The sequence below is a fragment of the Chenopodium album genome, chromosome 24, assembly GCF_948465745.1.
Source record: "Chenopodium album chromosome 24, dcCheAlbu1.1, whole genome shotgun sequence".
Taxonomy (NCBI): Eukaryota; Viridiplantae; Streptophyta; class Magnoliopsida; order Caryophyllales; family Amaranthaceae; genus Chenopodium; species Chenopodium album.
The window spans coordinates 11,221,979-11,247,898 of NC_137857.1; the positions used below are offsets into that span (position 1 = coordinate 11,221,979).

Below are 25,920 nucleotides of genomic sequence, written 5' to 3' on the forward strand. Positions count from 1 at the left end.
AAGATTATATCATAAAAGCATTCAATTGATAAGAAATTCTTGAATTTTTCACTAGACATTATGATGATAATTCTATATACTTCATATGAATAGAGACAGATGGAATTTTTACTAAATCTTATGATAATTCTTCTTATTTATTTTATCATTTAGAGTAATGTATCTATTTGATAATTTGACCTTTTTTGAAATAATGTTTCTATTTGAATATATATACTTTCATAAGGTCTAGTGAAAAATGTCTCTATATACTTCACGCCTTCTAGTCTATAAAGGGAAGGTGAAAAGGGTGGATAATGTAAGAAATTGTAAAGACCCTCTGTAAATTTTCTCTCACAAAATTGGTTCGGACAATTTTTATCTTATCGATTTCATTCAACTAAACTTAATAACAACATATATAAAATTTGTAGACAACAGTAGGAGACAAAGAGAGTACTAATGAAAGTGTGGAATTACCACGACCAAAATTACTTCCTCTATGAACCCTAGTGCCCTACCATGCATTATGAGTTCCATTGTTTTATTTTGTTAAATTTTCTTTTCAATTTATGCCTTTTATCATGACATAATAACATGGACCATTGGACCCACGACTTCTAAATTACAATTATTGGATGCTTCTTTGAGTTGGAGAAAGACTATAAAGCAAATTAGGAATATGAATATATGATATATTCTCCACATAAAATTATAAAATGCTAAAATATTTCTTTTTCTAAAAATTGATGGGCAAGAATTTTAAAAAATTAATGACTTGTAGCCTTGTAGGGTCTCAATATGACGTCTTATGTAGTAGGACCTAAATATGGTTTTCTGCTTAAAATAATTAGCATTGCAATAATTTAATATCATCATGGTACGGTCCAATAGTGTGACATCATCAATACAATTTATGCTAATTACAATATTACCCTTGTGGTATCTTTTGCCTATTGTATACTTTGGGAAGAGGCGCATGGTATCTAAACTACCTATAAATAAGTCAATATAACAACATAATAGGATCAGATTCTTTCAATCTTTATCTTTCCCATTTTGACTAGGTTTTTTCATTTTATACATAAAATAGTTTAACTAGGTTTTCGTTAATGGGGTAAGAATCTTGAGAGGAAAATTTCGAAGGAGATTCCTCCATCCAAACTCTTACTCTCACGAAAGCAAATTGAATTTTGTTAATGTATGAGGCTACTTTATTAACATCTCTAGTTAGAATTCCGTTAAATATTTGAAAAAACTCATTTCACGTCTTGTGTGTGGCTGGTCACACCGTGTGGCCACTTATATAAAGAACAAAGTAACCTCTATAATATTGACAAAGTAACCCCTGTAACATTATCAGAGTAACCCCAATAACACTGACCAAGTAACCCTTGTAACACTAACCAAGTAACCCATATTACACTAACGAAATAACCCCTATAATAATTGGCCACACGGTGTGGCTAGCCACATATAAGACTTTGTGTTTTAAAATAGGTTAAATTCATTGAACACAACCTTACTACATATAGAAGTCTCATACAATTTCAAAACGCGCAAAGATTGAGTTTTCGCATCTATAAAAATTAATAAAACTGTAAGGGTTTTTTTTTAGTAGAATTGTGTACTTCATCTCAACATAGCAAAAGACCAAAAGTAGATATATTTTTTAAAAACAAGTTTAAACAAATCTAGTTTTATTAACTCACCCATCATGCCAAGTAAGAAAAAGTAAATATGTGTATGTAGTGAATTAGGAAAATGATGAACCTAGCCTTTTCTACTTTAAGAAAAGACTATGTGTAAGAAGCAAAAAATTAAAATAATATGAATTAAAAAATAATTATTACACTGATTTATGCATGATACTGTCATAAATTCTCAACTTTATATATTTCATCTAGCAAAAATGTCTATTTAATGCTTAATATGTAGCCCCGAGCGCTACATTGCATATATCTTTACCCAATATATTGTATGGAATACAAATTTATATATACAAAATTAAGGGCATGTTCTCATTGATTGAACTCAGCTGAACTGAACTGAACTTATTAGAGCTGAACTGAATATTTTATAAGAGAAGGAAGTTAGGAGCTGAACTGAACTGAACTGAACTTATTAGAGTTGGACTGAACTGAACTGAAAATAAACGTATGAGAACAGGCCCTAAGGACCTGTTCACATTTACTTAATTTCAGTTCAATTCAGTTCAGTTTAGCTCCAATCACTTCAGTTCAGTTCATTTCAGCTCCAATTAATTCAGTTCAGTTCAGCTTTGAATTTTCTTCTCTCATAAAATATTCATTTCAGCTGAGTTCAGTTTAGCTCCAATCAGTTCAGTTCCAATCAGTTCAGTTCAACTTAATTCAATAAATGTGAACAGGTCCTAAATTTGGGTTTAATAAATTATTTACAATTTCTCATACATATATAGAATTAATATTACTTTCTAGGCAAGTTATATATAGGAAGTACACTTCTCTTTAATTTGTTCTCATGATCTGATACTCCATGCATCCCAAGTTATTGTTCTACAAGACATGACTCCTTTGATAAGGTTCTTACCTCATAGTTTCGAGGTTTTAGGAACAAATTCTAAACTAAAAAATCACGGGAGTTGATGTTAAATTAGGGTCCTCATTACTATTGAAAAAGGTCAAGGTTTTGCACTTATTCTATATTTCTAGCTATTCCTTATTTATTTTATAGCATATTTTCACCCTTAACAATTCAACATATACACTTGACCTTACCAACAAATAAAAATCCCTACTTTCAAATGAATCAATTTTAAAAAGTGAAATAAAGGATATGAAACAATATTATTATGTTAATAAAACGAAAGATGTCCTAAACTCTATCTTAATTCTTAACAATATAGGATATTTGGGTTATGAACTAAATTTAATCAAACAAAGATGTATATATATTTGGGTTACATACCTGCCATAGTATATATATACTCTCTCTATTCGTTAAAGTTTTTGCTTTGCTATTTTTTTCGTCTGTTTCTTCAAAACTTTTGATAATTGTAATAAATAACTATAACTTTTGTTGGTTTAAAGAGAGTAAAAGCCATTCTTTTTGGTAATTAATCAGTTTAATCCACATATTCACAAGGAGGTTCTAGCCTATAACATTTGCCCACAAGTGGATCGGATTGTAAAGTATGTAGACTTTTTATGTCTATTTTATAAGAAAAATCATCCTACTCCACAAGTAGGTTGTGGCCAACAACTAATGATTGCCCACAAGTGGGTTGTGGAACATACATTTATCTCTTGGATTCCCTTGTAACCTCCCATTAAAGTGGATGTGTATGGTGATTTAATCAGTAATCATCCTTTGATGTCTAGATAAATTCTTTTGAAACTCCATCCTTGCTTATAAAATTGGCTTGGTTGTTCTTCATCTTTCTTGAACATCATACACAAAAATTAACCAAACACATTTGTTCAATGGGCATAATAAGTTTACTTTGACTCCACCTCTTACTCTAAAGTGTCTTAGTGTGACAGTAGTGTGTAACCTTAAGGAACGAGCCGACGATTACAATTGTGCGCCCCAAATTGCGCCAAAATTCATTTTCAAAGGCAGTGATTTATCACGCCCTTATCACGCCACACTGAATTTCCTCAATACTTTCTACTTGTTTCTTTCCCTTGACTATTTGTATTAGACCTCTCTTAATTATTTACAACAACTTTGCCCTCGATCACGTTAATTCCTTATCACTAAAAAAATACTCTATCTCAAGTTAAACAACAATGAGATAGGCTGATTTTGACTCAATGTCACCATATGTGTAAAAAAAAAAAAAAATGCATAATGAAGATGAAAAACACATGTTAGCTTTTGATCAATTAATCAAACTATTTCAGTTAAAAGGTGAATGAACAATGAAGGAACTATGAAAGTAGTAATTACTCATGCATCGTCACTTAATATTTTTTTTTATTTTTTTGACACTACTTAATGATTACACTATTTTCTTTTTTAGTTTGTTCATTTGATGAGTTTGCTTTGTACTAGGCTTACTATACTATTTCATCAACTCCTCTCAGCCAAATTGTAAGAGGGTGTTTGGTGGAGGACATATTAGGGAAAAATTAATTGAATTGACCACTATAGAAAAGTTAATTGGAGTGTTTGATGGTCAACTAATTTAAAGGGTTGATTTCGTTAAATAAACTCATTTTCAATAAGCTGTTCAAAGGAGGTTTTTCATCAGCGTTAATTCAAGTATATTATGGTGAAATGACAATTATATCTCCATTTAACCCAAAAACTCTACATATCGGTTATTTTGCATACCCAATTGTTTTGGGTAATTTTACCCATGCCACGTGGCCCCGCAAGGGAGTGACATGTGGCAGCCTGAGATTAGTCCACAGTAGACCAATCCTTGTTTAACACGTGGCACTCCAAGAAAATGGGAGAAAAGACGGCCTTTAATGGCCCAAATCCCGAGAAAGCCGCAATGCGGCGCAGCCCGCCAAAGCTAGGTCAGAGTGACCTAACTAAGGGCACGCATTCCAATGACCCTATAAATAGGGAGATTCCCCTAATTTGGGGGCGCGTGCAATCATTTATTACAACCCCACATTCTCTTACAACAGAGAGCACCTGATCTCGAAATTCGAGAAGATCTCACCTCAATTTCCGCACCTTTTTTTTATTTTCCTTCAAGTACTAGCTTGATCGTTGGAGGCGGAGCTCCAACCACCCGGAGTCTCCGTTGTTTTGCAGGTAAAGGCCACGTTCAACCAGTCTCCGAGTTGTAACTCTCCCGAGGGACAAAAACGCCCGAAACGCCAATCAACTTTTAAAAATTAGTTATAACTTTACCAAATATTTTCATACAATTAGCTAATATACACAATAAAAAATACTCCCTCAGTTTTTTTTTAAATGCATCACTTCCCTTTTATTGGTGATTTTTTTTTTTTATAAATGCATCACTTCCTTATTTGTTAATTTTATACTATATTTTATCATTTCTCTCTCCTACTTTAAGCCCCACTTAAATTACTTTATCATTTTTCACTCCTCCATGCAATGGTCCCCACTTATAAAATAAAATATCTATACTTCTTCACATACTTTCTTTTACATGGTCCTCATTAGAGGTGATCAATGGGTGGGTCGGGCTGGGTTGGGCCAAGCTTCGGGCCGATTTGGGCCAAAAAACGTGTGCAAACCTGCCCAAACTAGTCGGGCCATGCGGACTTTTCGAGCCAATTTCGGGCCGAGCCAAAAAAATCAACTAAAAATGCATAAAATCCATTTCCCAAACTCGTCCAAACTTTTTAAAAATCAGGCTGGGCCAGCGGGCCGGGCTCATTATGATCAGCTCTAGTCCTCATCTTACTTTTATTACAATAAATTATTTACCCACTCACAATATAATATTACACTCCTAAAACTCCGTACATCACCAAGTGATGCAAATTAAAAAAAAACGGAGGGAGTAAGTCAAATCAATTGATACAATCAATTATTCAATCAATCAGAACTAGTTAACATGATCCGTTCATCCCAATAGGGCAATAATTTTACAAGAAAATGAAGGTCCTGTTCTTTGAGTTGTTCAGCTCTGCTCTGCTGAAAGCCTTGTTCCGCTCTGCTAACTTCTACTCTATTTTGTAAGCTCCTGATCAGCTCTGTTCTACTCTACCTAGAAGCTTAACAAAAGTCCAAAATATAAAATGGTCGGAGTAAAAAATAGGAAAGGCAATTTAGTAGTGGTAGAGTGAATGACAATAAGGGAATCTGAAAGACCAATAGTGGGTGGAATCAGGTGATGACATCATAAATAATGTAGTGTATGAATCTATTTTTTCTCTCTCTTGGTAAAGTAAATTCCTAAAATAGTCTCATCATTCTTTCTTTGGATTTTTCGCGCGTCACACCTTGCACAAACACACTCCACTTTCTATATTTCCTTTTTTTATTTTTATTTTTATTTTTTAGTTATTTTGTTTTGTTATGAAGAAGCAGACAATCCCATCTAATCTTAGCCACTTATTCCTTTTCGTTTTCTACCCCTGATTACGACTACCTCCTCACATTTAACTATCTCTTTCTTAATTTACACTTTTACCCTTTTAACTACGTTTCCTTGTTTTAGAGTCGAGAAAGTCACAAAGTGGAAGTAAAATCATCTTTGTTTCTTGGTTTTACGTGTACTTTAACCAACTAATTTAGGTAATAATAATTAGAAATTTGATACACTTATAGTTTTTGTTTATACAACTCAATACTACAAAGTTTCAACTTTATCCAAATTACATGACTCAATTTGTAACCAACTCAAAATAATACAGTATACGAATAACTGATTATCTGAACGTGAATGTATTAATCGAATTAATTAGACTCACAATGATCTAACTATAAAAATCAAATATAATTGCTTATCTTTCTTCTTTTTTTTTTTAAAAAAAAATTATTGTTTATCTATAAAATTTGATGGAATTAACACAAATGATTGATCAGCCTGTGTGGCCAGCCACACCGTGTGGCCACATATAAAAGAACAAAGTAACCCATATAAAACTGACCAAGTAACCCATATAAAACTGACCAAGTAACCCTTGTAATACTAGATGAGTAACCCCTGTAATACTAACTGAGTAATTTTATAGCACTGACAAAGTAACCCCTTTAACACTGATTAAGTAACCCTTATTACGCTAACGAAGTAACCCCTGGCACACGGTGTGGCCAGCCACATATAAGACTCTGTGATGATTGATTATCTAAATTCAAATGTAATTTGATCGAATTAACCATATTCACACCCGATCTGAATGACCTGATTGGCCGATTATCACCAACTCTCATCATGTAACATATCAATGGGCATAAGTCATTTCCATTGTCATTGTCCCTTTCCCTTAAAAGAGTATGCGTTGTCCCAATCAGCCAATCGAGCTAGATTGGGCCTCAACATCATATCTCGTGCCCTAAAACCGCGGAAAAGAAGCGGGCATATTGGGACGAGCGGGCTTTTTCGGGTTTTAAAGTAAAAAAAATGTGTATTTAAACTTGTCCAAACCGACCCTATTCTCAGGCAAGATCGGGCCTGGCCAATTTTGATTACCTCAACCGATTATCATCTACTTTAAAAATATCATTACGTAACATATCAAGGGGCACAATAGTCATTTTCATCGTCACTGTCCCTTTCCCTCAAAAAAGTATGCGTTGTCCCAATCAGCCAATCAAAAGCGTCATCTATAACCCCACAAGGGCATTTTCGACATTTCACATTCCACGCCATATTTGTCACAAAACAAAATTTATACTCGAAAGAATCTCTAAAAAACGCAAAAAGATTCATTTGCTTCCGTTGATTTTCCACCTATTCTCCATTTGTCACTCTCTCTCTTTCTCTCTCTTCTTCTTCTCACATTTTCTCTCTCCTCTCTCTTCTCTCAGCTTCAATGGTGTTTCTGGAATCATCTGCTAAACTTTCATAGATCGGGAATCTTTCTATCTTTTCATGGTATTTTCCATTTCTAGCTTTTTTTTTTTTTCTATTTTTGAAGCTCTCCTTTTAATTCTTTCCTTTAATTATCCGAAATATTGTTTCTTTTTTCGAGGATTTAATATTAAACATGTGTACATTTTATTTGTGCTTTGTATTGTTGATTTTTATTTTTTATTTTTGGGTTATATTGATTTTGGTGTTTATTTTATTGCTTATTTGGTAATTTATCTTATTGACTTGTGCTAGACTGCTAGTATTAAATACTTTATTCGGTAATAATTCGTTTAATCTTGCTGTTGTTTCGTAAATTTTAGTTTCTAAATTAGTAGATTGATTAATTTTAATATCTGGGTTGTACTTGGAATCTAAGTTTTGAAAGATTACGATGGTTTTTGTATTACATATTTGGTATATCTATTTTCAGATTATAAGAAAAAATTTTTTCCAATTTTTTTTTTGGAAAGAGAATTTTTTTTTTTTTTTTTTTTTGGGTGTAAAGCTGTGATGTAGACGAGATTCGATCCACATGTAAGACTTCAACGAACTAAGTTAGTTGACATCTACGGATAAGAAAGGAGATTGGGGTGTTAATGTTGATGAATTGGGGTATGTTAAATATAAATTATGGTGGGTTAGTGGCAGGTGTTATTATGTTTCAGTGAAATTGGTTAAGTTATTATTTGGATCTGATTAAATTATGGTTGGGTTAGTCAAAGGTTACTGTAAATTATGTGTTTGTTATCTTGTCAAATTTCTTTCTAATGAGGACCTTATGTACATAAAAATTTAGGGTAAGAAAGTCCAGAATACGACCGAATTGACTATTTTTGAAAATTAGAATGAAGAGTACATGATTTTGATATTGTAACATTAAGAGATTAATCCATTATCAGGGAATTAGTATAGCTCAGTTGAATCATCGATTAATGGACGATTATTTTACATGTATGTTCCCCTCATGGACTTGGCTTGTTGTGCTGGAGAGCTTACCTTTGTTCTCCACATTTTCTTGCTATTTTTCATCAGAAAAGTCAATAATCTGATGAAAAATTGAAAATATTTGTTTTCTAAAACCTGTCATTATAATAGTGTTGTTACTTTGATGTGATAAGGCCCTGTTCTTTTCATTATTATTGAACTATAATTATTTTTATTGATTAAAATTGATGTTTGCTATTTGAAGTAATTTTTTGTTGAATACAACCAACTTTTTCTAACCAATATATTATAACATTTAACATTGAATATTACTAGTTAAATCTGTTCTTATTGCTCTAGAATTATATTTACTCATTTTTTGGTATAGAGTTAAAGGTTTAGTTGATTTGAGGTAATCACTAATTACTAATTAGTCAAAGCTGATATGACTTAATATATATATATATATATATATATATATATATATATCAATCAATCAATCAATCAATCAAAGCCTTAATCCCAAAAGTGGGGTCGGCTAACATGAACCAAATTTGATTATTCCGTGTAGTCATCAACATAAATCTTTCTCCTCCATCCCTTACGATCCAAAACTTCATCCTCACGTAAATCCATGCACTTCATATCCTTCCTCACTCCTTCCAACCAAGTCATCTTTGGTCTCCCTCTTCCTCGTTTAATCCCTCCATGGTCCCACTCTTCCACTCTTCGCACCGGTGCACCCTCGGGTCTCCGTCTTACATGTCCAAACCAACGCAGACGATTTTCCCTTAATTTATCTACAATGCCCGCCACACCTACTTTCTTGCGAATAACCTCATTTCTGATTCTATCTCTTAAAGTGTTTCCACACATCCACCTTAACATGCGCATTTCCGTAACCTCCATCTTTTTAATATGCTCTTTCTTAGAAGCCCAACATTCTGTACCATAGAGCAACACTGGTCTTATGGCAGTCCTGTAGAATTTTCCCTTCAACTTTAAGGGAATGCTGCGGTCGCATAGCACTCCCGTGGCCGCTCTCCATTTAAGCCACCCTGACTTAATCCTGTGGGTCACGTCTTGATCAATGTCACCATTCTTCTGGATGATCGACCCTAGGTACTTAAAACATTCACTCATGGTCAAATCCTTTCCATCCAAACTCACCACTTCATTGCTTGTCCCCCTCTGAGTGCCAAAACGACATACCAAATATTCAGTCTTACTCCGACTTAGCTTAAACCCTCTAGATTCCAACCTTTGCCTCCATTGCTCCAACTTGACATTAACCCCATCCTTAGTCTCATCCACCAAAACGATATCATCTGCGAACAGCATACACCATGGAACCTCATCTTGAATTGGTCTAGTTAATTCGTCTAGAACCGTTGCAAAAAGAAAAGGGCTTAATGCAGACCCTTGATGCAATCCGATTGTAATAGGGAAATCTTTTGTCAACCCTCCGCATGTCCTCACATTTGTTGACACATCCCGATACATATCCTTAACTAGGTCTACATACCTTCGTGGGATACCTTTCTTCAACATTGCCCACCAAAGTATCTCTCTTGGCACCTTGTCATATGCCTTCTCTAAATCAATAAAGACCATATGAAGATCTTTCTTCTTTACCCTATAAAACTCCATCATTTGTCTTATCAAATGGATTGCCTCCATAGTAGATCTCCCAGGCATAAAACCAAATTGGTTATCTGAAATGCTTGTGCATGCCCTCAACCTTTGTTCAATCACCCTTTCCCACAACTTCATAGTATGGCTCATAAGCTTAATTCCTCGATAGTTAGAACAATCTTGAGCGTCTCCTTTGTTTTTATAAACCGGGACCAAGGTGCTCTTCCTCCAATCTTGTGGGATCCTTGTAGCCGTCCATATCTTGTTGAAAAGGTTTGTTAACCAATCAATACCAATCTTACCCAAACACCTCCACACCTCTATCGGTACCCCATCAGGGCCAACCGCCTTCTTAGGTTTCATCTTCCTCAGTGCAATCTCCACCTCTACTCTCCTAATCCTTCGCACATACTCCATGTTGATTTCTTCATCACTCATAGAGGTATCTCCTATCACAACTCCATTACTTCCATTAAATAATTCATCGAAGTACCCCTTCCACCTGTCCTTGATGCCCTCCTCTTGCACTAGGACCATTTGGTTCTTATCTTTGACACACTTCACCATGCCAATATCCTTCCTTGCCTCTTGTCTTCTCTTTGCCATCTTATAAATGATCCTTTCTCCCTCCTTGGAATCAAGCTTTTCATAAACCTCCTGATATGCCTTTTCTTTTGCTTGGCGAACAGCTGCCTTTGCCTTACTCTTAGCCTCCTTATACGCTGCAAAGGTTTCATCACTCCTACATTTTCCTAAGGCTTGATAGCATTCCCTTTTTTGCTTAATTACTGCTTTCACCTCTTCATTCCACCACGAAGTATCTCTCTGTACCGAAGTTCTTCCCCTTACTTCCCCTAAGACCTCTTTGGCCACTCTTAGGAAACAGTTCTTCATTCGTAACCAGGTCATGTCCGGATCCACCTCTCCATCCCAATCCGCTTCTTCAATTACCTTTTCTGTAAAAACCTTAGCTTTTGCATCCCTTAGGGTCCACCATCTTATCCTTGGTTCTTCTTGTCTAACTTTTTTCTTCGCCTTCTCTTTCAGACGAATAGTCATTACCAATAGCCGGTGTTGGGTGACCACACTCTCCCCTGGGATAACCTTACAGTTTATGCAACTTTGTCTATCTATGCTCCTTGTGAGCAGGAAGTCTATTTGAGTTGCATTTGCTCCATTCCGAAAAGTTATCAAGTGTGAATCCCTCTTCTTAAACCAAGTATTAGCCAAAATTAAATCATATGATTGGGCAAAATCCATAATAGCTTCACCACCGGCGTCCCTCTGCCCATACCCAAAGCCTCCATGGACACTCTCATAGCCATCTCGGCTCGCCCCAACGTGCCCATTTAGATCCCCTCCAATATATAACTTCTCTGAGTGGTGGACACCCTGCACCACCTCGTCTAGGTCCTCCCAAAATTGTCGTTTCTCTTCTGCATCTAAACCCACTTGGGGAGCATAAGCACTGATAACATTCACAATCTCCTTGCCACATAGCAACTTCAGCCTTATCAACCTATCGTTCTTCCGATAGACCTCGATCACCTCTTTTGCCAACCTCTCATCGAGAACCACACCAACTCCGTTCCTAGCTCCACCATTCCTTGTTCTGTGGCTCGTTTCTTGCCCAACATACCATACCTTATACCCCAAAACCAAGCCTCGAGCTCCTTCTCCTGTCCATCTTGTCTCTTGGAGGCACATGATGTTCACGCGTCGTCTTTTCATTACTTCTACCAATTCTGCTGATTTTCCCGTAAGAGACCCCACATTCCAAGAACCAATCCGCAAACTAAATTCTTTTCTCCCACGCTCCCTCCTGATCCCAACTCCAAGTCCTTGATTATTTGACACCACAATTGGGCAATATGGCGCGTCGCTTCTGGGCGACGACCTAGCAACCCTTACATACTTATCACTGCACCCGGGTCTGGGAAGTGCAGCGCGTCGCTCAGTAGGGAACGCCCCAATGGCACGCCCTTGCTCATTTGACACCACACTCGGGCAATGTGGCGCGTCGTTTCTGGGCGACGACCTAGCAACCCTTGCATACTTATCACTACACCCGGGTCTAGGAAGTGCAGCGCGTCGCTGAGTAGGGAACGCCCCCACGAAAATATATGTATATATATATCTATATATATATGTATATATGTATATATATATATATATATGTATATATATATATGTATATATGTATATATATATATGTATATGTATATATGTATATATGTATATATATATATATATGTATATATATATATGTATATATATATATATGTATATATATATGTATGTATGTAGAAAAATGTATGTATGTATGTAGAAAAATGACAGTAGTTGACAAAACTTAACCACGAAACTCAAAACTCGTTTTAAGACAAAGGGAATATCATCTGCTCCCTTTAATTTTATTTGTTGTTTCACTTTAATTTTGACCATGAAAATATCTTTGATTATTTATACAGTTTAAAGTAAAAACTTTGAAAGTTGATATAATTAAAAGATACACTAAGACAAATCTAACATCTTATATGATTGAAGATCATATGTCTTTCTTAGGGAGGATCAATTGAAAGTCTTTACCTTTTAACGACCACTGTGCTAACTCCTGTTAATGTGAACCAAGTGAAACTCTTTATAATTGAATTTCTATACCAAGTCCTTTTCCTCTCTGTTCCCCCTTTTCCTAGGAGATAGTGTGTTTGGGGTGTGGTTCTGTGATGACAATTTATGGACTATCTAGTATCTTATCCAAGGTTTTCAGGCGTGGATGTCTCTTCACTTGTCACTTGTGCTTTTTGTGTCCAAAGAAATGTCCATGCATACCAAAAATGTTTTGACATGAGACTTCTTTTTAGTGGAGATAGCCAATGTATGAATTTGCTGTAATTCTAAGAATTTTATCTTTTATCTACCAATAGTTACTACATGAAAAATGGAATGAGATATAATAGTAATGTAATAGAGTGCTATATCTGAAGTATTTGTAAGCATTTGAATTATGATATTTGACAATCATTATCTTGTGATGATTATTTCAGTTTATATGAATGTAGAGCAGAAGAAAACATTGCAGATGATGCTCCTCTCTATCGATCATGTTCAGTTTCTTATCAATGGAAAGTAGTATGCAGAATTTTCTAGTTGATTTTAATTTACTGTTTTTTTCAAAGGGATACCCCATGGTATAGAGCTTTTAGCCAAAACAAAACACTTTGTTTGGATTGATGGTAATGGAGGGAAAGGAAGGGAAGGGATATTGAGGGATAGATTATCTTTCAATTGGATAACAAACGTGGAAGAGAGGGAATTGGAGGGGAGAGAAATGGAAGGATTAAATTGTAAGAATTTGAACTCTCCAGCAATGGAGAGATTTTGAAGGATAACTCATATTTCTTCCCTCCCCTCCCTTTCTCTTCCCTCCCCTGCACCTCCCTCCCCTTCTTTTCTTTCCCATTTCTTTATCCAAACACACCCTAAGAGTAATTGTTAGAAAAATGGTTAACTTCACAAAGAAAGTTGTAGTTGTCGGAATAGATGGGCCTTGGCATACACCTTGGTGCCATTCAGTCAGTTATATTTTCTCGAAAAATGTTTTTACTCGTGCTTATTTTATTTTGGGTTGATGTCAGTGAATGTAAAGGACATCGTGTCTTACAATTTGCCTTCAGTGATTTAGGGAAATGTTGATCACCCAACCTGTAGTTTATAGCTCCTGCTATCAGGAAATGTGCTTAGTACCCAGTTGAGAGTTAAATTGCAGTATTGTGCTTCTCTTTCAGATTCATTATCATCCCTTTTGTCTATGAAATTTATCTCTGTAATAAGCTTTTACTTGCTAGTTGCAATAAGACCTTGGCATATATTTTATAGTTGCTCTTTTCCGTTTATTTTATTTATTTTTTGGACTTTGTTACTGTCATCTTTACTAATTCGGGAAGGTTTTTGTTCTGCTAGGTTAATTGAAGTAACTCTTCCACAGTGCCTGTCAAATCTCTCCAAATAATGAGCAGGCCAGTTAAAGTAATGGGTTGTTATTTTCTTTGTAAACATAGCCTGAACTAGGCTGTTACTCTGCCAGTGTCAATACTATGGATAGAGCTGACACTTCAGGATTTGTTAGTGGTGGAAGTTTCTTGTTGAAAGCTCTAGTTGTAACGGGTCTACTATTTCTGAATGTTATAGAGGCTTGTGGCTGAAATTATACTGCTAGTGCGTGTACTGTTTTCTTTTGTTCTTAAAATAAGCTGATGAGGATGAATATCAATGAAAAGGGAACGTATCTCTCTTGCTCTAATGAATTTGCTAGAAATGACAAATTTGGTGACACCTCTTTGCGATTGGACTGCCTTGGCTATGGAAGAAGCAGTAATTCTCAATTTGTTAATGCCCAAAATGACTCTGGGGCTTTTACTTCCATGACTCTTGATGATGGTTGCAGACTTGTACTTGGATTGGGCCCAACACCACGGGCCTACTCAGAAAATAAACAATCGAAGGGATCATCTTCATCATCGCTCCAAGGATTGTCAGACAATGGTGATTCGATCTTGAAACTGGGGCTTTCTGGAGAAACTGGAAATTTATTTAGTTCTTTGGACTTTTCGACATCAACCCAAACTGAGTTTACTTCATATCAGTTCACAAGCCAAGTATCTGTTGCTAATCCCACACATGTTCCTGTGGCTGATGAGGGCTCTACTTCTGCAAAGCAATCTGGTGGTTATATGCCATCTCTCCTTTTGGCTCCTAGAAATGATTGTAGATCAGCCCCTGTACAGATGTGGGAAGGTTTTGATCTCGGTTCAAATTCCTCTTCTGATCAATCTCATTTGGGTTCTGAACCTTCTAATACAACAAGTTGTACTATGGGAACTATATCTGAGCATTCAGCTACTCTTACATCTGTGGACAATAGGCCACATAATGCAAAGAGATGCCGTTTTATGGGTTGTACAAAAGGAGCTCGGGGAGCATCAGGTCTGTGCATTGGTCATGGTGGTGGACAGAGATGCCAGAAACCTGGTTGTAATAAGGGTGCAGAAAGCCGTACTGCTTACTGCAAGGCCCATGGAGGAGGAAGGAGATGCCAGCACTTAGGTTGCACTAAAAGTGCTGAGGGAAAAACAGACAATTGCATTGCTCATGGTGGGGGACGCCGATGTGGGTATCCTGGAGGTTGCTCTAAAGCAGCACGTGGAAAGTCGGGGCTCTGTATACGACATGGTGGAGGTAAGAGATGCAAGGTGGAAGGATGCACAAGGAGTGCTGAAGGCCGGGCAGGTCTTTGCATTTCTCATGGGGGTGGAAGGCGTTGCCAGTATCAGAATTGTGCAAAGGGTGCTCAAGGTAGCACCATGTATTGCAAAGCACATGGAGGAGGAAAACGATGCATATTTGCTGGCTGTACGAAGGGTGCTGAAGGGAGCACACCGTTATGTAAAGGACATGGTGGGGGTAAACGATGTATGTTTGATGGGGGTGGGATCTGCCCTAAGAGTGTTCATGGGGGCACGAACTACTGTGTTGCCCATGGAGGTGGGAAGAGGTGTGCTGTTCCTGGGTGTTCAAAGAGTGCTCGTGGTCGCACTGATTGCTGTGTCAAACATGGTGGTGGGAAGCGATGTAAGGTTGAGAATTGTGGGAAGAGTGCCCAAGGGAGCACTGACTTCTGTAAAGCTCATGGGGGTGGAAAACGCTGCAGTTGGGGTGACGGTAAATGTGAGAAATTTGCTCGGGGTAGGAGTGGCTTATGTGCAGCCCACAGCAGCATGGTTCAGGAAAGAGAAAACAAGCGAGGCTTGATTGGCCCTGGCCTCTTCCATGGTCTTGTTTCTACCTCTTCTTCCACTATTGCTAGCAGCTTGGACAACAAGAATTCTTCTTCTGGAATAAGTGTCATCTCTGACTGTGAAGAATCATTGGGAAGGCCAGCTAAAAGGCAGCATCTCATACCCCCTGAGGTGCTTGTACCCCTGTCAATGAAGTCGGTCTCATCTTTTACAGTGCAGACAACTGGTGGTGAACAGAACGAACTACGTAATGGTGATAGCAGAAGGGGCAGTTTTGAATTTTTAATTCCCGAGGGTAGAGTACATGGTGGAGGCTTAATGTCCTTCCTCGGAGGAAATCTAAATAAAAACGCTGTGCATGGGATATGAAGTGTGAAAAGTCATTGTGATGCATTATTTGCTGCCACATTCATTCAAGGTTTTCCTCTGCCTCCTTGTATTGTTCTTGTAATTGTGTATAAAGCTGTAAGTTATTACACTACATGTACAAATAGTTCCTGTAAACCATGCTATTTATTGTGGTAGGTGGCATTCACCCTGCATCACAACTGAGTTGATAAGTGTACTCAGCACTTCTCTTCTTCCTCGATGACATTGCCACATCTCTACTTAGTTCATTGTTGTACATCACTTCTGCTAGTTTGATTAACTATCTTTATTTTTTGCCCCCTGCACGATATTCTTCTGTTTGATAGCATTTATTCGAAATGTTAAAAGCTAAATTTTGAGCAGGAATTTGTGAAAGTTGAAACTGGATATAGATACAGCTATGGATCTGAAAACAATAAACTGCTTTACCAAAACTTTAGTCCTCTTGGAAGTGGTACATTAATTGTTCGGATTGGTTTTGGTTTGGATCAATTTTTGATAGGGTCATATTTGGTTGGTGAGTTATCTGTTTTGGTTTTTGGTTTGTTTCGTTAATTTCTCCTATTATAACAAGTCTATTGTCAATTAGCTTATGTAATGACTTGACGAAATATTTCTATAGATTTTTTGCTAATGAAGAAATTGCCAAGCAATTGAAACCATGTATTATCAATGTAGAACTCATTCGACTTTACGTAGAACTGACCATTGATCAATGGAATCAATGGGGGGAACCTTACGACTCCCCCAATTTAATTGAAAACCAATCTCCTAGGCCTACAAAGTACAAAGCACTCTCGATTACTTTCTGTATTCTTTCTATTTTTTTTGTGTTTTTTTTTTTTTTTTTTTTTTTTTTGATTCTGTTATTCAACCACTCTCCTTGTTTCTTTTGTTTTCTAAAACAATCACCAGCAGTTTCTCACTTGTAGAGAAAACCTAAGCTAGGTTATTAGATCCTGACATTGAATGAGTATTTCAAGTTTCCAATGTGGAGTTGATGAACTCCCAAAGCAACCTTGCGGTTGCCTACCTCATCAACCACACTCAGATGTTTGCAGGCGTCCACCTTAAACACGACCAGTCTTTCTGTCTTCCCATGCAAGAACACTTTCTCGAACCCAAGCAAGTGCTTCCGAGGGGAATTGTGAACAGATGGGGGAGATGAGAAGAGAAAAACTGTGTGCCTTCCTCCCATAGTCCCGTTATTCCTGACTTTCAGGTGTACATCAAATCCTAAATTCTGACAATGCTCTCCAACAGCATCAACTGACTTGCAGGTTGAAGATCGGCATTCATGTTCTTCCTGCAAGGGGATTGAGACTTCTGTGGGTGCCTTTGCAAGGTGGTGGGTGAAGTCGGAGTAACTTAAGCCATCACCGAAATTGTAGACAGTTTCTCCAGTGTAGAATCTGTAGCTTCTTCCAGGGTACCCAGTTGCTGGATCTGGTCTCATGTTCATGTTGGTCATCGGTACTTTTTCCGTGTAGGATTGTGGATACCATGTCATTGGAAGTCTTCCACCTGCAGAGACAATTTCTTTAGTAAGCCTAAATCTCTTTCTAAATATTCATGTTTTTGGTAACTGTTTGAAATCTAATGAGGAGACTTACATGGATTGTAAGCACCAAATATGATATCAGCAATAGCAGCACCACCAGCTTCACCAGGATAACCTACCCACAATATGCTCTTGATTTTGTCATTGTTCTTGGCGAAGGTAATGTCCATACCACCACCAGACATTATAACCAGAATCACAGGTCCCTTGGAAACATTTGCTACCTCTGAGACCAGTAGTGGTTGCTGTCCTGGAAGGAGTAGATCGACTCTGTCTCGACTCTCAGCTTCAATGGATTGATCGGCACCCACAATTAGAATGGTAGCATCTGCGGTTGATGCAATCTGTTTCGCTTCATCAATTTGAGCCGTGGCACATGCTACATTGGAGCAGCCGGGTTGGAATGTTGTTGAAGTATATGCAGCAAGGCCTTGCAGGGGGGTTGTGTACTTGCAAGGAGTACCTATGTCAAGGAAATCAACAGGATCAGACATAAGTCTAAATAAATTGACAGTACCCAACATTCGATGACCCAAATTTGATCTGATTTGAAATTAAAATTGACTAAAACATATCCTGTTTCCCTAATGAACTGATTTTTTAAGAAAATGTTCCAGTTACCTTCATAATTCCCAATCATTGTCTTAGTAACATTGGCATTAGGTCCAATGACAGCAATTGACCTGATGTTGGTAGCAGAAAATGGCAAAGTTTTCGCAGTATTCTGTAGGAGCACAATGCCTTGTCTTGCAGCATCAAGAGCTAGCTCTTGGTTTGCTGGGGTGCATACATCTTTAGGACCGAGGTTTCCATAAGGTTTTTTACTAGGGTTCCCATCAAAGAAGCCGAGCCTCATTAATGTTGCGAAATTGTAAGAGATTGCTTTATCGATGTCAGATTCCTTTATAAGTCCTTTATCTACTGCACCCTGAGTGTGCTGGGAAAGGAAGTATCCGCAATCAAGGTTCACTCCTGTACAGAGTTTTTTTGGTTAGTCAGAGAGCTTCTTAGACGTCGAATTTAACCAAACTTAGAGCTTTCAAGTAACAAAAAAAAATCACCTGCTAATATGGACTGAGCCACGGCTTCTTCTGGGGTTTTGGTGTAGTGTTGAGATTTGAACAACACGTCTATTGAGTCACAATCTGTAACAATGTAGCTGCAAAATCCATGGCCGAAAGTTGAGCGTGACTATGTTGAATTACACGTAAAATTTTCGAGTTTAAGAGATGAGAAAGCTACCCATTTAATTTCCAGTCTCCTCTGATAACTCCAGAAAGAAGGTCTGGATCAGCACAAGTAGGCTTGCCATTAACTTTGTTGTAAGAGCACATAACACTAGCAACGTTCCCATCAACAACACAACTCTTAAAAGGAGGTTGAAATGTATCATCCAAATCTTGTTGTGACACCTATGAGACACCCATGTTAGTATAATCAAATAATTGTACCGAATGAAATGAGGATCAAGTGTTTACTCCGAACTTTTTTATCGGCTGGATTAGTAAAAAAGAGAAGAGGGACATGATAGACACTCACATCTTATTAGTTGTCTAACTGTTAGGCATTTAGTTTGACTTAGATTCTTTTGACCGATAGGTCCACATAGCAAATTCATTACTAAATATTACTTGTATTTTCTAGTTTTTTCACTTATCCCCTCCTCTAATAGTCATTCAGAAATCCTTATTGCTTGTAAGATGTAAATAGATCCAATTTTGGAGCTTGGCAAGAAAGCATCATGTGGCATACCATAATTTTTTTCTTTGGATAAAATTGCTACGGAGTAATTACATTAGTGAATTAATGGTAATTAAAAATTTTGTACATAATGGTAATAACTGTTGACTTTTGAAATTAAGCATTATCTAATCCCATGTGAGTCAAACGAAGTAGATATTCAAACAATAGTACTCATTTTTTCCTCATGCATTTAAACCATCCTTTTCGTGTTTTAGATGCATTTATGCATTTACATCAATCCACCTAAATTTTGGGCATTATTATTGTCCCTTAAGACATTACTTTAATAATTTCCAATATTCAACCCAATAAATAAAGTAAATATAGTTGAACCCATTAAATATTCAACCTAGTAAAGTTGCAAATATAGTTGAACTTCATTAAAAACAATAATAATGCAAGAAAAATGTTCCTCCCTTTGTCTTAAAAAATCCATCATGTTTTGAGACAATCACTATCCAAACAGGAAAACTTTTACTGACAATCGTCAAAGCAGGTAATCAAGACATAAGTTGGGATGAAAAATTACCACGGCGTTAAAGGTATAGCGATCGACACCTTTCCAATTATCAACATCATAGGCAGTGTAATGCTTACAACAAGCAGCAACCTTAAGCTTGTTAGGATCAGGATCATCAGATTGTTGTAAACCTCTAACATAATTAGAACCATATTTACTAGCAAGAAGTGGGTCCTCTCCTGGAGTTTCTTGGCCTCTTCCCCATCTTGGGTCCCTAAAAATGTTCACATTTGGTGACCAATATGTCAATCCTGCTAACCCTACATTGTACATTGCCCTTGCTTCACTTGATACTACCTGCATTGGAATTTTATGTCAACTTGTATTTCAATTGTTTTGTTACAAATTAAAGTTAAGAAACATTTTCTTAAAGTTACTCATCTTTTTATGGTAGTAATTGAAATAATTAGGGGTGAAAGTTCGGTGTTCGGTTTGGATTATGGCGCAAACCGAAACCAAACCGAAATAATTCGGTTTTACATTTTTCAATCCAAATCCACACCGAATTTTAATTCGGTCCAAACCAAACCGAACCGAATTTCTGATTAGCAAACCGAAACCGATCCATAAACCGAATTTTTTACCAGATGCAAATTGAAGTATAAGAAAACTAAACAATCTTTATAATTATAAACACAAAATTACACAAACTAAACTGAGAATTAATTTTATACAATCAACCATTATAAATTTGTCCACCGATTAAAAAAGAAATTAAATAAATAAATCAGATCTTCTGCTTCATGCATTCCTTCAATAATTTGGCTCAAAACCTCAGATCTATTCATTTCCTAATATAATTTCCTTTGAGTTATAAAAAAATTAAATAGAAAAATAAAATCTTCTGCTTCTGCACCTCTTTACTAATATCATTTCCTTTGAGTGACTGACCAGAGAGGTGGTGGTGAGGAGACGTGGTGGTGGTCGGCGGTGAAGTGGTGGTGATCTGAGGGAAAACGAACAATGGAACACGAGCGGCCGGCGAACGACTTTGAGATACGTTGAGAGCACAAACACCGAAACAAGAACTGGTGGTGAGATACCTTAAGTGGACTTCTAGACTGGTGGTGGTGGACGGACGGAGTGAGGTGGTGAGGGAGAAAAGAGGGGAAATCTAGGGATTTGGTGAGGAAGGTGCCGAGAGAAAGTGAAAGGGAAATGGGAAAAGAGGGGAACTGTTTAGGGTTTTGGATATATATATGTAGGAAAATGGGTTGGGATTAGTGGGCTTAATAAACTTCGGTTCGGTTTTCGGTTTTCGGTTTTTCGAATCTCAAAACCGAATCCAAACCGATATATTTCGGTTTCCATTTTTTCAAACCGATCCAAACCGAAAACCGAAAAAAACCGAACCGAATTGCTTATTCGGTTTGGTTTGGTTCGGTTTTCGGTTTTTATCCAATTTACTTTCACCCCTAGAAATAATAGTACCACACTAATATTACTAGTACTAGTGTACTACTAGTGTAGTTTAGCCTTTTGGTGTCATATAATTGTTGGAAGATAGTACAAAGAACATATTGTCTATATTTGTAACATAGTATCAAGTAGTATGTGGTAGTTAATTGGAAAACAACTAAACATTTGTCTCGTGAATTCGTGAACATGTGTCGTTTCTTTAAGGGTGGGGTTTTCGATTCATTTTTACTCTTCTTTTTCACCACTTCCTATATCAAGTTTAAATAGGAACATTCGTCTACTAATAAAATTATATTTTCTCCACAATATATGCTCAATAATATTATGGGATTACTTGTGAATAATGTGGTACGAGTACAAGTATTTTTGATTGTCAATTACTATTACACAATCGACATAAAATTGATTATTGTGAATTATGATGATTGATATGGTCACAATTCTCACAAATTATGTAGAACCATATCACATACATAGATATATCTTAATTCCCTAGATTATTGTATTTATATACTACGTAATTATATACAATGTACCCATCTTCCAAAAAAGATGGTGGTAGCAATGGATAATGCTTAGCATTGAAGTGATTAAGACATGTTATTCTCATCTTATCTTAGTTTGATAAAGTATTTATTCTTGAATTTAAAGGATGTGGGGTTTATTAAAGCGGGCTTTGTCATTTCAATTAACTTAATTTTGATTAATCATAGTAATCAAATTTCTTTTTTCAATAGTAGTTCAAATTTTGGCTTCCATTTTTTATTTTTTTTACTAACAATGTTGATATAATATCAAAAAAAAAAAAAAAAAAAAAGATTCCATTAAAAATAATTTAAGGGGTGAAACTATGAGACAAAGCCAAGAAATGAGAATCTTTAAAGATTCAATCAAATTCAATGAATGGCACAAGTTATATAACAATGTATGAAGATTAACAAAGTCCATCATTAAAAGAGTAAAAGCACAACTATATGATTAGGTTTACTTTCTTAGATACCAAGATTTCAGTAGTCTTACACGTACTTCGGGAGATAATGGAATAACGTGTCGGCTTACCAATTACCATTATTTTATACATTTTTTGCATTAAATTTAATGTATAGGTACAAAGTTGTGTTTCTTTTGGTAATGAATTACAGAATTTATTAATACTAATACGAGTACTACAAAAATAAATTGCCTTCAATTATAATGATTTGACTAATTCGACTCATTTGCTATTCACGTGACCAAAATAAAGTAATTATGGCCTAATTTCGTGATTAAAAATTACGTTGTGAAAGAAATATCTATCTATCTATCTATCTATATATATATATATATATATATATATATATATATATATATATATATATATATATATATATATATATATATATATATATAATTAAATTTCTTATAGTAAAATATATAAATATCTCAATACATACTTGAAGATATTAAAGGTAAAAATATGTATTGAAAACTACTTAATAGTTGAGTGAACCGAAGTCAAAAAATGGATGAAGTAGACCATCTTCAAATGAATTGTATCTTTTAAAGTGCTAAAAATTCAGTAATTGACATACAATTAGCATATTTTCAAATTACTTTAGGTAAAGTGTGAAATTAACTATATATATCGAAAGCATATATGTGCATAAGATCACTAACTTTTCTCTTTTTCAAAAGTAGAGAATTATAAAAGACAATAATGTAATTTAAATTTGATCATGACCTTTAAAATTTACATTAATTATTCTCATATAAGACACTTCGTATGTTGTCTTTGTGTACTCTAAATTAAATTATTAATTAATAAAGTAGTAGTTCCAATTTAAACCGCGTTAGTACTAATAACAAGTATTATTTTTCGAAATGCAAAGAATAGTAGCTAAGCTATATTGCAAAAATTATTAGTTAAGGTTGGAATTTTGTGTACGAGTTAGTTGTACTAATGCATGCACATGTTAACTCAACAAATAATTTTGTTCATTTGCTTAATTTCATGGATTCCTTAGAAAATCTTCCTACATATGATTGCTAGCAGTGTACCAATAATACTTAACTACTACGCATGACCTAAATCATTCTCTCTCATTTTTCCACCGACTCCTAACTCTTCTATCATCCAACTTTTAAAAAATAAATATTATTTACATTTTATACTTCCTCCGTTTTCAAAAGTTCAAAGTGTTTTTCGTTTTGAGGTGTTTTAGAAAATTTGAGCTCACGCTATATCGACATTTATTATTATGCATGTTGATCTTAGCTTACCCTATATACACTTTTACACTTGATCTGTATGTATCATTTTATTTTGAACCAACTATTCATACCTTTATTTTACTCCATCTCTTTTTTACTTTTGCACATTTTATTTTTTACTTTTATTCATATTTTAAATATTTCTTGGAAATATTACTATACACTAATGACTTAATGAGTCTAACTTTTGAAAAAAGAGGGAATATTTATAGTATTTAAAAGAATTTTCCAAATACCAAAATCACTTAAAAAATTAGTAGAGTGGTACTCATATTTCAACATGGAGGACCACAGATTACAGTTATATCTACTTTTCTGCCAAATGAGATTTATTTATTAATAAGGAAATCATATTTGTTTATAAATATTAAAGCATTTGTTTGAATATCAAAGTATATGTTTAGAATATATATTAAAAGTGAAAATAGCTAAGACAAAGACAGACAACTACAGGTGTTGTCCAATATTATTCAACTTGCTTGTAATAGTGATATTCACGGATTCACAAATTGAGATTTATGAGGATACATGTTTAAATTGTAGATTTTGTTGTTATGTTGTAATTTTACTGTAAAGAGTATTCCTTTTTTATTTATTTTTAAAAGAAAATTTAAGGCTATTAAAAAGACTACAATGCAAAAGATTGAGAGATAAAATGTCTTTTTCTTTCATCCAACACAAAAATTGATGCAATTATGCAAACACAATTTTTGCACGAAATCCAAGCCACCAATATTTTGCATCTAGATAACATTATTTTGTTTTATATTCACCGACTCTAATCACGTAAAATTTTGCATGATACAATTTCAAAACTTATTATAACATGAAAGGTACATCTATATATGTATATATGTTCTTAATGTTTAAGGGGTTTAACGTCTCATAATCTTGTTTTAGAGCAAATCATAAAAGTATGGGTTTTTTTTTTTTTTTTTTTTTCCATACAAAAGGTGCACACCCGTTATTTTCACAAAGTTGTGTATACGTAAATGACAGAAAATTCCAACCATATTAAAAAGTCACATCAAATACCATATAAAAAATATCAAAATCTAATCTCATATCATAAAAAGTAGCCTCATATTTACCACGTAACTGTCTTTTCTACAACCTCTATGGAAATATGAGGGCAAAAAAGATGATCTTACATCACCTTATAATTTAGTAAGTTAAGTCACATATAATGTGCTATATAAATATTCTCCTTCGCTAAATTTAGTTGTCACATTATAAGTTCACATAAATATTCTCGTTCATTTAAATTTAGTTGTCACGTTATAAGTTCACATTACAGTATGTGTAGTAACCAAACTAACCATAAACAGAAACACGTACCTTTCCAATGGCTTCAAAGAGTGAAGTATTGAAAGATGCAGCAGTTGTAATAACTTGAGGGAAACTAGTAGCACCAGGAACAACACTAGAGAACCGAGTTCCGGGACCGGTGTAAGAGACACCATGTAAAGCCTCAGACCACCATTCATACTTAGGTATGCCAAGTCTACTTACACTAGCTGCACCACTAATCAAGTAACCGATTTTCTCCGGTAGTGTTAACCGGCCAACCAAGTCAGCCACCCTAGCCTCTAGAGTCTTAGACGTGTCACAAAAGCCGAGACTCGATAACGAGGCATTGCCTGCCGTATCGCAGGCAAAAGGGGGTGATTGCCCTAGAGCTTTGGTAGGGAGGGACAAAGAATGTAATGTGATGAAAAGAATGGTGTAAAAAAAACAGGGGAGAAAAACAGGGGAAACAGAGCAATTTTGTGTTCTGTTTTTTAGGGAGGCCATTTTATGGCCTAAAGAATTATGTAGGAAAAAAAATAATTGGGTGGGTTAGGATGGACTTGTGACTTATATTGGTGCTTGTTAGTTATATTTATAGAGGATAGTTGGAAGTTATAGAGATTTTTGTTTTGTTTTGCTTTTTTTATTTTATTTTAGGTGGATAAGGTAAGGAATTAGTGTGATGTTTAAGAGTGGGGCCAAAATAATACATCCTTTAAAACATAAGAAATATATTGATGTTTATATAGTTAGAGTTAATGAAGAAAAGATAATGACATTCATTAGTGTTCACTGTTTTATGAAAAAATGTATTTAGTACAAGTATATACTTTGTCTGTTTCTTTTGTCACATTTATCAATGGTAAAGGTTTTGATGTTGAGCCAGATGAAAGTGTATACTTCTTAACTTTTTAACATAACATTTTAATTTTGCTTC

At 35.4% G+C, this 25,920-nt stretch overlaps 2 protein-coding genes across 2 annotated transcripts; one reads left to right on the forward strand and one right to left on the reverse strand.

Annotated features, from left to right (window-relative positions):
* The first annotated feature begins 7,290 nt into the window (after positions 1 to 7,290).
* LOC145610359 (uncharacterized) lies at positions 7,291 to 16,508 on the forward strand. The gene is made up of 2 exons (XM_081665696.1): positions 7,291 to 7,495; positions 13,997 to 16,508. The coding sequence occupies exon 2, from the start codon at positions 14,290 to 14,292 to the stop codon at positions 16,198 to 16,200; it is 1,911 nt and encodes a 636-aa protein (XP_081521822.1). The 5' UTR covers positions 7,291 to 7,495; positions 13,997 to 14,289; the 3' UTR covers positions 16,201 to 16,508.
* A 356-nt stretch (positions 16,509 to 16,864) lies between these two features.
* On the reverse strand, positions 16,865 to 25,553 carry LOC145610358 (beta-xylosidase/alpha-L-arabinofuranosidase 2-like). The gene is made up of 7 exons (XM_081665695.1): positions 25,032 to 25,553; positions 20,034 to 20,321; positions 19,004 to 19,173; positions 18,823 to 18,920; positions 18,383 to 18,733; positions 17,814 to 18,224; positions 16,865 to 17,724 (listed from the first exon to the last, which is right to left on the reverse strand). Exons 1-7 carry the CDS (start codon positions 25,485 to 25,487, stop codon positions 17,153 to 17,155), a joined length of 2,346 nt encoding a protein of 781 aa, XP_081521821.1. The 5' UTR covers positions 25,488 to 25,553; the 3' UTR covers positions 16,865 to 17,152.
* Between the last annotated feature and the right edge of the window lie 367 nt (positions 25,554 to 25,920).